Source organism: Eleutherodactylus coqui, chromosome 5 (genome assembly GCF_035609145.1).
Source record: "Eleutherodactylus coqui strain aEleCoq1 chromosome 5, aEleCoq1.hap1, whole genome shotgun sequence".
NCBI lineage: Eukaryota > Metazoa > Chordata > Amphibia > Anura > Eleutherodactylidae > Eleutherodactylus > Eleutherodactylus coqui.
Window position 1 is genome coordinate 28,167,393 of NC_089841.1, and position 14,542 is coordinate 28,181,934.

The 14,542-nt window shown below is 44.6% G+C and overlaps 1 protein-coding gene across 1 annotated transcript in view; it reads right to left on the bottom strand.

Moving 5' to 3' along the window:
- Positions 1-13,504, bottom strand: part of LOC136627163 (zinc finger protein 154-like) — a 28,059-nt gene extending 14,555 nt beyond the window's left edge. Inside the window, exons 1-7 of the mRNA XM_066602098.1 lie at positions 13,132-13,504; positions 12,944-12,994; positions 9,570-9,672; positions 9,195-9,374; positions 8,989-9,112; positions 8,842-8,906; positions 1,638-1,740 (exon numbers count right to left, since the gene is read on the bottom strand). Coding sequence (XP_066458195.1) covers positions 1,638-1,740; positions 8,842-8,906; positions 8,989-9,112; positions 9,195-9,374; positions 9,570-9,672; positions 12,944-12,994; positions 13,132-13,160 — 655 coding nt within the window. The 5' untranslated portion in view covers positions 13,161-13,504. The remainder of the gene's footprint in view (positions 1-1,637; positions 1,741-8,841; positions 8,907-8,988; positions 9,113-9,194; positions 9,375-9,569; positions 9,673-12,943; positions 12,995-13,131) is intronic.
- Between the last annotated feature and the right edge of the window lie 1,038 nt (positions 13,505-14,542).

The window sequence follows — 14,542 nt, forward strand, 5'->3', positions numbered from 1 at the left end:
ATACCTTTACTAAACACTATCTTCTGGACCTGGGGGCCAGCCGTGATATGGCCTTTGGGCGGAAGGTGCTACAGGCAGTGGTCCCTCCCTAAAGCCCTTGGTTGTTGGCACTTCTCCAGGTGTATGCTGTCAGGATGACGAGGGGAAGACAGGAATTAGGTCCTACCTGTTAATTCCTTTTCTTGAAGTCATCCTGACAGCATAGGGGCTTTCCCCTCCCCTTGAGTTATCTTTACGTGAAGTAACGTATTGTACTATGATTTCTGTATTAAAAATGATTGCTTAAGCAAAGCCGGGTCACTGTAGTTATTTGGTACACACTGGTGAGCCGGTGGTGGGAGTTACCTTTTGTGTTTTTTCCGCTTCCTGTCCCAACAGGTGTCCAGCGGACAACCTCCAGGTGTATGCTGTCAGGATGACTTCAAGAAAAGGAATTAACAGGAAGGACCTAATTCCTGTCTTCATCAATAACATGGGGGTCCCAGGGGTCTGAAAAAGGGTCATGAAAAGTACTGGACAGCAGAGTCCTGTACAACCTCTGGGTTCCTGCTCCCGGTAGATCTCCGAGCCCAAGCTACAGAAATAGTATTTTCCATACAGATGGAGTTCGGCCATTTCTGCACCAACATCAGTTTCTGTTTTTCCATAAAAAAAACTCATATAAAATCTCCTATGAAGCAGGATGTCAGGAACACACAGTGTACGGCAAACATAAAGCTGCTCATCTATAAGACAGCTTAGTACATACAATAATTCTATATCCTGTCATGTCAGACCAGGACTAGGCCGGGAGCCAGGGGCAGGTGACAACCAAGCTGGGTTGCCCCACACATGTTTATGGCCACCTAGTTTGCCCCGATCTCAAAGCTATGGCAGCTCCTGCCGCTACTAGTTCTGACAGTCTTACTCATGGTACTGCTGTGTCCTGCTGTCTCTCACAGGCTGAAAGAGTGACCTCCCTCCTTGGCTCCAGCGTTCACTGTAGTTGAGTGACCGCTTCGGGGGGAAAGAAGTGAGGTCACATTGTGAGCCAGTCAGAGAGCACACAACACAACTGAGAATGATGGGGAAAAGTGGAGGATAATGGGGTCTGTTCATGTACATTGATGTGAGCATTTTGGAGGATGATAGGGAGTGTTTGCAGGACCTTGGAGGATGAGGGAGTAGTTTGGGGGACATAAAAGTATGATGCTGCCACTTGGAGATGGACATGAATTATATGGAATTAAATCTTTTGGTGTTTAAAGTTTGCTCTTGGGCCCATAGGACTCTAGCTATACCAATGTTCGGAGTCTCAGAGGAAGTCGCATTACTAACTAAGGCAACAGCAGGGGGCACTATTACATAAAGGGAGATCACAACGATGTGGGGAGGGGAGGCACTATTACCTAGTGAAACTATAGTGGTCAGGTTGATGGGGAGAGTGCGCTGAAACAAGGTTTGGTTGCAAGAAGTCATAGTGGCAGTCTGACTCCATAGATAAGAAAATATAATATTATATATTATATTTATCCCAGTGGGGGAGGGGCATTCTGAGTTTTGCTCTAGGTCGCCATGGAATCTACATAACTATCTGCAGCCGGTGACCGAGGAGAATCTGTGACTCTTCTCTGCTGTATTTAGTTGTTACTACTCACCTGGGCGGTTACCTGTAGGAATCCCCTCTTTACACCACTGATCGCCCCTCACATTTTTCTCTGTAGCATTAATATTGGTTAAATCTTCATCCTGGAACAAAAGCTGCGAGACAAATATTGTAAGAGTCAGCAGACGGTTGGAGAAGTCATGTGGAAGGTTTTACATGACCAGAAAAGGTCATTAATCATTATGATGACCAAAAATGACCTGACAGCAGTAGTTATATGGCCATGTCAAAGTGGGTGCAGACTTTTTTAGATTACAACTGCTCGTTAAAGGGATTCTGTCAGCGGGTTCATAACGTTTGATTTGAAGCTCATCTAACATAGTAAAATAGTATGCTCGGCTGAAAAAAGACAAGTGTCCATCCAGTTCAGCCCGTTTCCACCCACTCCTGCATGTTGATCCAGAGGAAGGCGGTAAAAAGAAAAAAACCCTAATGGAAGCAGTAGCCAATTTGCTTATTTTTTGGGGGAAATTTTTTTCTCTCAACTCCATGGTGTCAGTCAGAATAATCACTGGATCAATATTTGAAAAAGTTCCTACCTGCCTCTAAGATGGATAGTTGGAAGATACCCGGATCACAACCCTTCTGGTTATTAAATGTCTATATCCTGTAATATTGTAGCACTCTAAAAAGACATCTAGTTCCCTCAAACTCCTCGATCGATTTTGTCACTTCCTCAGGCAGAGAGTTCCAGGGTCTCACTGCTCTTACAGTTAAGAATCCCCTTCTGAGTTGGTGATAAAACCTTCTTTCCTTTAGACGTAGAGGATCCCCTCTTGTTACCGTCGCAGTCCTGGTGTCCCTGGTTCCCAATTCTGACATGACTGGGGTCCTTAGGCCAAGTGATAACATTTTTAATTAGATACGGAGGTTATCAATGCGAAGTTGTATGTCCTTATGGAATGAAGTCGGGTTATCACCCTGGGTCATTCAGAGGTCCAAGGGAATTGTCGTATGCTCTCACCCCAGGAAAATGTAGAAGCGACAGTTCTGCCCAATGAGTCTGGTAGGGGATTCCTGCATATAAATAGTGTTCAAATCAAATGGGACACATACACAAGAGCTTGGAGGTATTTAAACCCTTTCCAATCACTGACTCCCCGGGACCAGGGGTAGAAATTATAAGCGGGTCTAGAGGACCATACATTGTGAGCGCAGTTAGACTAAACTATCACTTTGAGGAAGCCTCTAATATCATTGATTGTCATCTACTCGCCATTCTGGGACACGAGCCTTCACCCAGAATTTTTGTTTTGCGTGCATGGTTTAAGTGGTCTGCCCTGAGTATAAAGGCAGGATTGTATGTGCGTGGAGTACCTACAGCTGGCTATAATGCATATGTTGGGGGTTGGCTGTGCTTTTGTGCAGGCTACTAATGTATTTGTATTATATTGGGAATGCATCACACAAGAAGGTAGACCCTCACTCTCACAACAGGCGAGGATCCCAAAGTTGGCATTTCTGGCATATCCTGTGCACACGTAGTGGCTGTAGCACTTCCAAAAACTGCACTGCCTTGTCCGCTCCTATGAGTCCCATAAACTAAATTTAAGGGCTCATAGGAGCTGAAGCGCTGAATCCAGTGATGCAAGTCCTATACTTATTCTGCTTGGTATTCCCCTGCTGTCCGCAGGTATGGCAAGGAGAGTAAGCATATGCTCACTATCACATGGTCAAGAAAATCACCAGACTTGTGCAGTGTGGAAGGAAAAATAAATCACTGCATGTTCTATCTTTTTGCTTTCCTCAGAGCACATTGCATATAGTTTTCAATGACACAGGAAACCACATCCCGCGGCATGCGATGCAATGCTTCCAACTGAAAACAATGGAAACATTTGCCGATCACTACTTCCCAGAAGTGATGGGAGGCGTTTTTGCCATGAAAATGCCTTGCATCTGCAGGTAAAACGCATCATCTCTGTATCTTAGATTACTGATGGTTCTTCCATCTATTTTCAACCCAATACCCTGATCATTTATGTCCAGCCACCTCAGGATCACTGCCGCATAGAGACAAGACAGGAAAGACAACAAAGATTTCCTGAACGCCCGATGCAGGAGCCTTGAATTGGCCTTTAAGAAGGGTCAAACAAGGGAATTATTTGCCATTTTGAAAAAGATGAAGAAGCCTTTCTCTGCCTGCCAAGCAGCCATAAAGGACCACGATGGGAATGAAATCCGTGACCAGCAAGACATGAAGAAGAGATGGAAAGAATATACAGAAGGACTATAAGTCAGCGCCGCAGTGACCATGCAGAGGAACATGGGAGCCAAGAGGATCTGGAACCAGACCTGTTGGAAAGTGAAGTGGGCGATGAGGCAGCTACCAGACAGCAAAACATCTGGCATCAATAGAATCATTGCAGAGCTGCTCTAACCAGTCCCGCGAGCTGCACTAATAACACTATGGCGGGCAATCTGGAGCACCTGTATATGGCCAAAGGATTGAGAAAGATCAGTTTCATCTCACTGCCTAAGAAGGGTGATGTCAAGGACTGTGGAAACTACAGAAATATCTCTCTGATTCCCCAAAACAGCAAGGTACTTCACAAAATCATTTAGGGGCATTTAGACAATATCATTAACCAGTAAATTCTTGATATAAAAGCTGAATTCTGCAAGGGTAGAGGGACCCGTGACCACATCACAAACCTGAGGTGGATCATGGGAAAGGCAAGAGGCCATCAGAACAAACAGCAGTATCATTCACTAAACCACACAGCTTCGCCAGTCTGAACAAATGGCCGATTTGTGGTAAACCCATGTCAGAATGGTATTTTGTTCCCCTTACAGCCACCCTGTGGCTGATACATGTGAGCTCATCCTTCAGAAGGTTCCTTATGGCATTCAGTTTGTGAGAAGAAGAATTATGGAAAACTATAGATCCCAAGACCCCCAAATACAGACCATGTGCCAGATCCTAACCTAAACACAGATACCAAGTCTGACTGTCTCGTACAAAAAGACCCCAGGTCAATGCCTTCTTCAATGAAACCCCCCTTAAATACGGAACCCAGTCCAGATGCCACCTAAATACACAGCAATCTAGACCCTCCATAACCCTTATGGGTATGTTTAAAAGGCAGAATTTGCAATAGAAGTTCCAATAGATGGCCTGCATTATTTTATTCCTTCATTAGCACAGGGAAAATCAGTTGATGTAACATCTACTTTCCAAGAGAAAACAGATGCAAAATAGTAATTGAATAGTTCAGCCTTCTCAACGTCATTTTAAACCAATTCTTTAAACCCGACACTTTTACTGAACCCCACCATACTTCTGGGTGACGTTATTTTGGCTGGCTGTCCATAGAAGGTCCAGTAGGAAGCCTCTTGTCTGAGTGGGTTATGTTCTAACTACTCTGATTGCTACATAGCTGCAGGTCTAGAAACTGGACATACAGTAGATAGTAGATGGCAACTCAATGATACCCTCAGGTACATCATACATATGTATATTTAACATGGCTAAACACACTGCATGTTATGCGGCTTTAATTCTGAACATCTCAGATTTACTGTGCTTTATGTTCATCCCAAAAAGTCAGTTTTACAGTAAGCATAATTCTTGTGTGATGGACCCTACCAGACAAGCTCTTTAGAGGGGGATACGGAGACTCATATCACAGTTACAGCTGATGATTAGCAGTTCTTGTCAAACATTTATAGTGAAAGAGATGACAGTTCAGCCACCTGACTGTATACTCGTGGTCTATAGATTACTTAGGTGAATGAAGAAGTTAATATCACCTCCCAGCAGGCAGAGATGGTACTAACTAATCATGTAATATTGATGCACCATAGGATTGATAGCTTAGAAGAGTGAAAGACAAAGCAGGGACAAATCTTAACATCAGAACAGTGCCTGGTAAGTAGACAGAAGACTGCACTGCATAGGAAATATTCAGAGACATTTAGAACACAGCAGAAAAGCAGAGGAGGGGTACAGGGATGGGAAAATGTGGTTTTTGCCAGAGTGGTGCTTTAGCCCCTTAGTGACGAAGCCTGTTTGCTCCTTAGTGACGGAGGCAAATTTTGGAAATCTGACATGCGTCACTTAACATATCATAACTCCGTAAAGGTTTTGCATATCCCAGTGATTCTGATATTGTTTTTTCGCCACATATTATACTTTAATTAGGTGGTAAAAATAGACCCACAGAATATCTTTTTTTCACATTTTCAACTGTAATATCTCAAATATGTGCAAACATACTGTACAAATTTTTGCAAGGATATATATTTCCAGCTCTTTACTTTATTCTGGACGCACGTTTGAAAAACTGTCATTTTTTTTAACCATTTAGGAGACGTACAAATTTAGCATTAATTATCAACTTTTGAGGAACACTTTATTTTCCGGCACCAAGCCAAGATTGTAAAGGCTTACAGGTGTCAGAATTAGAGATAACCCCACAAGTGAGCCCATTTTAAAAATTACACCCCTTAGTGTATTCACTGAGGGGGGGTCAGGAGTATTTTGACCCCACAGTTTATTTTCAGGAATTAATGCAATTTAGAGTAGGAAAAATAAAATTTCACATTTTTGCAAATACATAATTTTTAACACAGGATTTTTTTCTATAGTGCACATGAAAATAAGGATTTACACCTCAAAATGCATACCCGTTTGTCCTGTGTTCAGAAACATACCCATTGTGGCCCTAATCTTCTGTCCGTATGTACAATGGGGCCAAAACCGAAATGAGCAGCCAGTGGCTTTCAGATCAGACATTTTGCTTGAAGGTGTTTTAGGCCCCATTGCTCACTCGTAGACCCCTTGAGTGGCCAAAACGCGGAGGACCCCCACAAATGACCTCATTTTGGAAACTAGACCTCTTAGCGCATTAATCTAGGGGTGTACTGCGTATTTTGACCCAACAGTTTTTGAGTGAATCAAGGCAAAGCAGACGTAAAAAATTACGATTTTTTTTAAATCAATTATGTGATTTTAAAAACAGTCTTTTTTGGACAGCAAACATAAGCATGGAGGCCTTCACCCAAAAATGGATACCCCTGTTTGTCACGTGTTCAGAAGCATACCCATTGTGGCCCTAATCTTCTGTCCGTATGCACAACGGGGCCCTAACCGAAAGCAGCAGTTGGTGGTTTTCAGAACAGACATTTTGGTTGAAGGTGTTTCAGGCCCATTGCACACTGGTAGACGCCCTGAGCGGCCAAAACGATAGAGAACCCCCACAAATGACCCCATTTTAAAAACTAGACCCCTTATCGCATTCATCTAGGGGTGTACTGCGTATTTTGACTCCACCGTTTTTAAATGAATCGAAGCAAAGCAGAAGGAAAAAATTACGATTTTTGTTTTTTTGGCAATTATGTAATTTTAAAAATAGTTTTTTTTGTACAGCATACATAGGAATGAAGACGTTCACCCCAAAATGTATGCCCCCATTTGTCCTGTGTTCAGAAACATACCCATTGTGGCCCTAATTTTCTGTCTGGATGCACAACGGGGCCCAAATTGAACGGAGCGTCAAAATTTATCTGTCTTAACTTTTATGTGATCACCATTATCCATTGGATAATAGCGATCACATGACCGAAGACCACTCACTGCGGCCCCCTGTGACATCTCCAAGCTCTTGGCTACCTTTAGTAGTCAGGAGGAAGGAGATTTTAAATTTCCCCTTGCCCTCCCCAGCTTCTGCACTTGCGTTTGCCATTTTGGCGACGGGCGCATGCCCCAAAACTGGGGAAAGGTCCGCAGATAAGGATCCCGTCAGGGGACATCGCCGGTGGCGTTATTTAAGTAATTTCACCTCCCCTCATGGATCCGATCCATGACGGGAGGTGAAAATTGAGGTTTTTTTTACTTTTACGTGATCGCCGTTATCCATTGGATAACGGTTATCATGTGACTGGGAAAAGCCTACCATGACACCCCATGAAATCTCCAGGCTCTTGGCTACATTTAGTAGCCAAGTGCGGGGAGATTTTAAATTACCCCGCCAATCTGTGGCTTTTGCGCCTGCGTCCGCCATTTTGGCGACGGACGCGTGCGCAGAAGCCGGGCAAGGTCCGTGGATAAATCTGGGGGATTTAGGTACCTAATTTCATCTCCCCTCATGGATATGATCCATGAGGGGAGATGAAACAAACCATTTTTTTTTCTTTTTTTTTTTCCACTTTTTAAACTTTTCTATTTACTTTTACATGATCGCTGCTATCCATTGGATAGCAGCGGTCATGTGACCGGGAACCACATACAGCGGCTCCCAGTGACAGCTCCCTGCTCTCGGCTACTCATACTAGCCGGGAGCAGGGAGTTTTTAAATTTCCCGGGCCTCACGGCTCTCTGGCATGCGCGTGACGTAACCCGTCTGGCGCGCAGACGCCGGCGGCAGGGCCGGGAAGAAAGGAGATGATGCCGGACGGCGCGGAGGACGAGGGGGGGGGGGGAGGGGGAGTACTCTCAGTTCCCCTTATGGATCTGATCCGTTACGGGAGATAAAATCTCAACTGTTTTTAACTTTTTGGTAACTTTAACGCGATCGCCGCTATCGCGTGACCGGGGGTGGGGTCCCGCGGCCCTGGATGACAGCTCCATGCTGTTGGCTACCTCCGGTAACCGGCAGCATGGAGCCATCACGTCCTGAGCCTGCAGGGCTTTCATTCCTAGAGGAGGCATGTTTTTACGTCCTCTAGGAATTAAGCCCAGCAGGCAAGGACATAAAAAGGCAATGGGGCCGTCACTAAGGGGTTAAGGGAAAGACCGAAATATATTTTTAATTATTTAACTTTCAGTCATGTTTTCAGCTTTAGAAATATACCCTGCATGTATTACAGGGTTCAAAATTCAGTTGCATTGTTTACTTGTGGCTTGTTGAGTGGTGAAAGTTCCAAAAAATTATCACGTTTTAGGAAAAGTGGACCTTGATCATTCTTTCCCCAAGGCCTTCATTTAATGCATATGTGTCAAATTAAGGTCCCTGGATCGAATCCAGCCTGCTACCTCATTTACAGTCTTACAATTACAATTAGCCCTTTGAAGGCAACCATAACGCTGATGTGGCCCGCAGTGAAACGGAGTTTGACACAACTGATCGAATATCTCTGGTCAGCAGTAATCCTGCCATCTCCACCGGCCTCATCACACAAGTAGAAGACATCTAATAAGACTGAAGACAAGAGCTTCACAGCCTTCTACAGATCAGAGGGACATCTCCATCTACCTGTTGGTCCTGTGGAAGAAGAGGACGGGGACATCTCTCTGGTGGGCTTCTCTTACTGGATGGAACTGCAGGAAACACAGACGGACACTGAAGTCATTCTTTACATACAGATAATAAAGTCCCCGTGTATTTAGTCCTGTCTATTACCTGGTGATGGGAGCGGCTGGCGGGTCTCCATCATGGCCTCCTTGTACAGATCCTTGTGTCCTTCTAAATACTCCCACTCCTCCATGGAGAAATAGACAGCGACATCCTGACACCTTATAGGAACCTGACAACACAATATACAGTCATCACCCAGAAGCCTTCAGTGCTGTTACTGTATAATGTCCCAGCATTCCCTGCAGCGTCACCTCTCCAGTCAGCAGCTCTATCATCTTGTTGGTGAGCTCTAGAATCTTCTGTACATTGATGTCCTCATGTATCAGGGGGTGAGATGAGGGCCCCATTATCGGGCTCCGGGGTCTTCCCCACCCATCACACACAGGGGCCCGACAGCCATCACTAGAGGTCTTCTTCACTACTGTGTAGTCCTGTATGTGGGGAGACATTAATAAATATCACTACAGACATTTCCAGAGTCCATCACCTCTCCAGTGACATCATCTGTTATTACTATAGATGAGAATGTGATGTGACATCATCAGAATCTCTCCTCCCTTCAGTGACATAATCTGTTATTACCATAGATAAGAATGATGTAATCTGACATCATCAGAATCTCTCACCTCCCCAATCAGCTGGAAGAGTATCTCTAGGGTGAGATTTAATACACTTTCTGCCGTGTTGTTTCTGTCCTTCTCCATCTTTGATGAATCAATCTGGTAGGAACTTGAATGAAAAGAATATGAACCAATGTAAAAGACACAAACAACATAGGAAACTAAATTTACTGGAGATAATAAGGGAAAACATTTAGAAGTATTTTCCCATTTCTTAAAAAGTGATTGGCTGCAGCAGTCACATGTCCTGGTCAGCAGCAGTCAGGAAAGATGGAGTGGTTATGAAGCAAGTCATAGGAAAACCCCGATAAGGAGATATTAAAGGGAACCTGTCAGAGTTTTATGAAGCCCGAACTACAGGCAAATCAAATTCCTGACAGGGTTCTCCCCAACCCAGATTAGATCGACTGATAGCCATGAGGCAGGGAGAAGTCGGCAGCGACCGCCCCACTGACTCTTCTCCAAGTTCAGAGCTGCTTTTTCCAGGGTTTTCTCTGAAGCGCTGCAGTGTTTTAGAGCACAATATAGATGTCTGCAATGTACATGCGTGTTGGGATGTATGTGTGACAATATACATGTCTGCAATGTACATGCGTGTGGGGATGTATGTGTGACAATATACATGTCTACAATGTACATGCGTGTTGGGATGTATGTGTGACAATATACATGTCTGCAATGTACATGCGTGTTGGGATGTATGTGTGACAATATACATGTCTGCAATGTACATGCGTGTTGGGATGTATGTGTGACATCGGCAGCAGAATCCTCCGGACAGCTTCCCTTTAACCCCTTCCTGCAGCCATTTTTCCCTACCGCCCAGGGGCAATTGCTTTATTTCTCTAACATAACTGTATGCGAGCTTCTCTGGAGGAACAAGGAGTCTTTTTTTAAAGCCTCATTTAACATACGGAGAACTTTGTAAAATATTCTATTAGAAGATCATTTATTAGGAAATGTTTTTAAAAATTGTGGTGGAATTATTTAAAAAACGTGATTGAGCCATAGTTCTTTTTGTACATCGCTGTGCAGTAAATGGACACGTTCTTCCTATTTCAGTGTGCCGGTGAGAATACGGCGATGACACATTTCTATAGTTTCGGTTATCTTTTACTTCTTTTTTAAAAATTACCCTTTTTTGATTAAAGCTGCTTTCTGTGAAGGAAACTGTATTTTGTATTAATGAGTTTGTTTTGTGTTTCAGTAGAACAGCGCTTCTGTAAGACATGCGGAGAAGCAAGCAGGATGTTCTACAGACCCCCCCCGAGGGTGCGGCCCCTCTAGTGCTTATCTAGTGATAACAGGAGTACCCAGTGATGTCAGGAGGATGTGGCCCCTGTAATACACGGCTGTTACACCCGCCGCATACAGCCATTTGTATTCTGCTATAAAACCCACCTAGTAAAGCGGAGACTCAGCCCACGTAACACATGACGTGTCCATAGAGTGATTCCGAGCTCGAACCAACCTCACCCAATTAGTCACCCGCATTATATCTAACACTCCAAACTCTGAACCCCAGAACTTCTCATATTCCCCTTTGGTGGATCTGGGGGAGATGTTGTTTATTGCCGGCTGAGCTGCAGTTTGTATTAGTGCTGTTTAGGGATATAGGACTTCTAGATCATTCTTTACTCGATTTTTGGGCAGACGAGGCGACTACAGATCAGCCATTCTAGCATTACATTTTCTCTCTTACATAACATTCACTATGTGGCATAAATACCATGCTGGATGTGGATGTAGCAGAGCTGTATGTGTGTAATGTACACGCTCCTGTACTGTACGTGTATTGTGGATGTAGCAGAGCTGTATGTGTGTAATGTACAGGCTCCTGTACTGTATGTGTATTGTGGATGTAGCAGAGCTGTAGGTGTGTAATGTACATGCTCCTGTACTGTATGTGTATTGTGGATGTAGCAGAGCTGTATGTGTGTAATGTACGCGCTCCTGTACTGTATGTGTATTGTGGGTGTAGCAGAGCTGTGTGTGTAATGTACACGCTCCTGTACTGTATGTGTACTGTGGATGTAGCAGAGCTGTATGTGTAATGTACACGCTCCTGTACTGTGTGTGTATTGTGGATGTAGCAGAGCTGTATGTGTGTAATGTACGCGCTCCTGTACTGTATGTGTATTGTGGATGTAGCAGAGCTGTATGTGTAATGTACGCGCTCCTGTACTGTATGTGTATTGTGGGTGTAGCAGAGCTGTATGTGTGTAATGTACACGCTCCTGTACTGTATGTGTATTGTGGATGTAGCAGAGCTGTATGTGTGTAATGTACACGCTCCTGTACTGTATGTGTATTGTGGGTGTAGCAGAGCTGTATGTGTAATGTACGCGCTCCTGTACCCCTCAGTTCGGTTTTTCTGCACCGAGGACATAGCGTTGTATCGCTCTCCATGAACACGCACTAGCACACCACGTACACACGACACGTACCGTATGCACTCCATACACATGCGCACATGCTAGCAGACTCCATAATCCTCACCATACAGGCCCTCATGCAGGAGAAAACCTGCAAATATCCAAAAATGAGCCTAAAGTTCCTGTAGATTCCTCCGGCCGCAGGCAGCAGCTTACCTAGATGCACAGCTGTAACTGTATCTGCCTGCACACTGTGTACCACGTGGGGCCCAACAACCAATGAGGCGGCTGGATTAGTCAATGCTACTGAAGTGTGCTGGAAAAGAAATATATGTCTCTCATACCTCCACCGGGGTAGATGCTGGAATGGAGGGGCTCCTAGGAGGTCTGAGGACAGGAAGTCACATGGTCTGAGGTCACATGACTGTAAGGGGAGGGGCTTACTAATTCTGTAGGCATATTTCCCTTTTCAGCCGCAGTTCTCCAGCGCATTCAGCCAATCAGCTGGCTGGAATCGGCACCACGTGACTACACAGCGTGCATGGGGATTGCCTTCAGCAGCCGTGTGCACTACACACTACCCTTAAAGGGGTTGTCCCGTGAAATCAAGTGGGGTTATACACTTCTGTATGGCCATATTAATGTAGTAGACATCATGATTAATATAAAATGTCTATTGATTTATATAAACCCAAATGTATTTTGTTGTTGTAATGACTTTTAACTCTGGAGTTTAAAGGACACACACACAATCTAATCATAGTATTTAGTAGACAATGGGATGGTGAAGGATGTCTGATCTAATGTTGACTAAGTACATAGAAGTTGCTCAACCAGTTTCTAAGAAGTTAAAGGGCCATAGTGTCGTGTATATCCTGTGTTCAATACCGTGTGTTTACCTAGCCCCCTTCCACTCTTCAAACACAAGCTAGTTAAACAAATCATTTGTCAACTACACAGAATTCCTTAAGGCTGTCTGCATGCTAAAGAATACAAAGTCCATACCTTGGCGGACGTGAGGACGGGAGGGTAGGGAGGCGGGAGACTCTGTATAATCTAGCGAATAAGAATATATATATGTTAGTGATGTAATCTGTTAAACGCCCATAAAGGGCAGGTGTTATCCTTTTTCAATAAAAAGGCCTGTCTGGACGTCTCTGCCAGAAGAGCCATTTTTAACATGAGATTCATACCTTGTGTTTGACTTGGTCAGTGTGCGCATACTGCTTCCACACAATTAGGAAAGCGACAAAATACCCCAAAGCCTGCTGGAGAAATCATAATCCAGATCATTAATGCACTTTGTAATGTACATCGTGCATTAAATATGAGCCATACAGATGTTATACACTTACCTCCTCCGGTGCTGGCGTCCCCGTCTCCATGGCGCCGACTAACGCTGTCTTCTCCTTCCATTAGACGCGCTTGCGCTGTGCGGTCTTCTGCTCTGTTCAATGGGCCTATACCTAACCCTAGGTCTTCTGCGCATGTGCAGACCAGCTCTCCGGTGCGAGCACGCCGGAGCGGCCCCATTGAACAGAGCAGAAGAACGGGAAATCTAAGCAGAAAAAGTTGTACTGCGTATAACAAGCGGATTCCACATATAGCCGTGTGAGCCCGGCGTTATTCACATCACTTTGTGTAATACGTCATTTACAAGAAGCCCCGGGAACGCTCGCCTTCATGCAGTTCCCGGAGCAGCTTGATGAACGCCTTCTGTGTGAGACCGCCACACCTCAGCAAGATTAGGAAGACTCACAGAGCGCCACTTTTACACATCCCTGCCACTGGAGTCAAGAAATACCCCCAAAAAAGCGAGGAGGAGGGATGCCTGATATTATTGCCCCATGTGCCCATCCCAACCAGGCCCCCCTAATTACCCCTGTCTCCGGACATACCACACAGTTTACATTATTACTTTAAGATTAATTTTTAAGGACTCCATTTTTTTTCTGCACAAATGAGCAATGGAGACTGGAATGAATTCAGTTGTGCCCTTAAATCCAAAGGGTGTTCTCTCTTAGCTCGTTAAGGACCAGGCACAGTAAATTTACGGCGCCTGGTCCTGGGCTTAAAGCACCGCTGATAGCAAAATTGCGGAGGAGCTTTAAGCCTGCTGACTCTGCAATCAATCAGAGGCAGAAAACAGTTATCAGCTGTTAGTAACAGCTGATAACCCAGTGGAGAAGGCAGAAGGGGTTTTTAACCCTTCCTGCCTTCTGCTTCCCCGAGTACACAGCGCTCAATGAGTATTGAAAGTGAAAGTAACATGTAACTTTCACATTGGGAATCTGGAGTCGGGGGAGAGGGGGTCATGTGACCTCTGAGGTTCCCTGCTATATCAGAGCTGGAGGGTCAAACTAGACCCTGGATAGCTCTGCCAGTGACTAATATCACTTCAGGGGTTGTTTCTCCTGTAACTGTGGCTCCCATGCATGCCCCAGCTACAGTGGGAAAGTGTCAAATATAAAAAAATAAGTACATGAAAAGACCAGAGGTCTTACAGGATGTCATGGGGGACATAGTAAAAAGCATTATTACATGCACAAAGAAAACAATATTACTGAATTAACCCCTTAACGACCAGCCCATAGTGTTTTTACG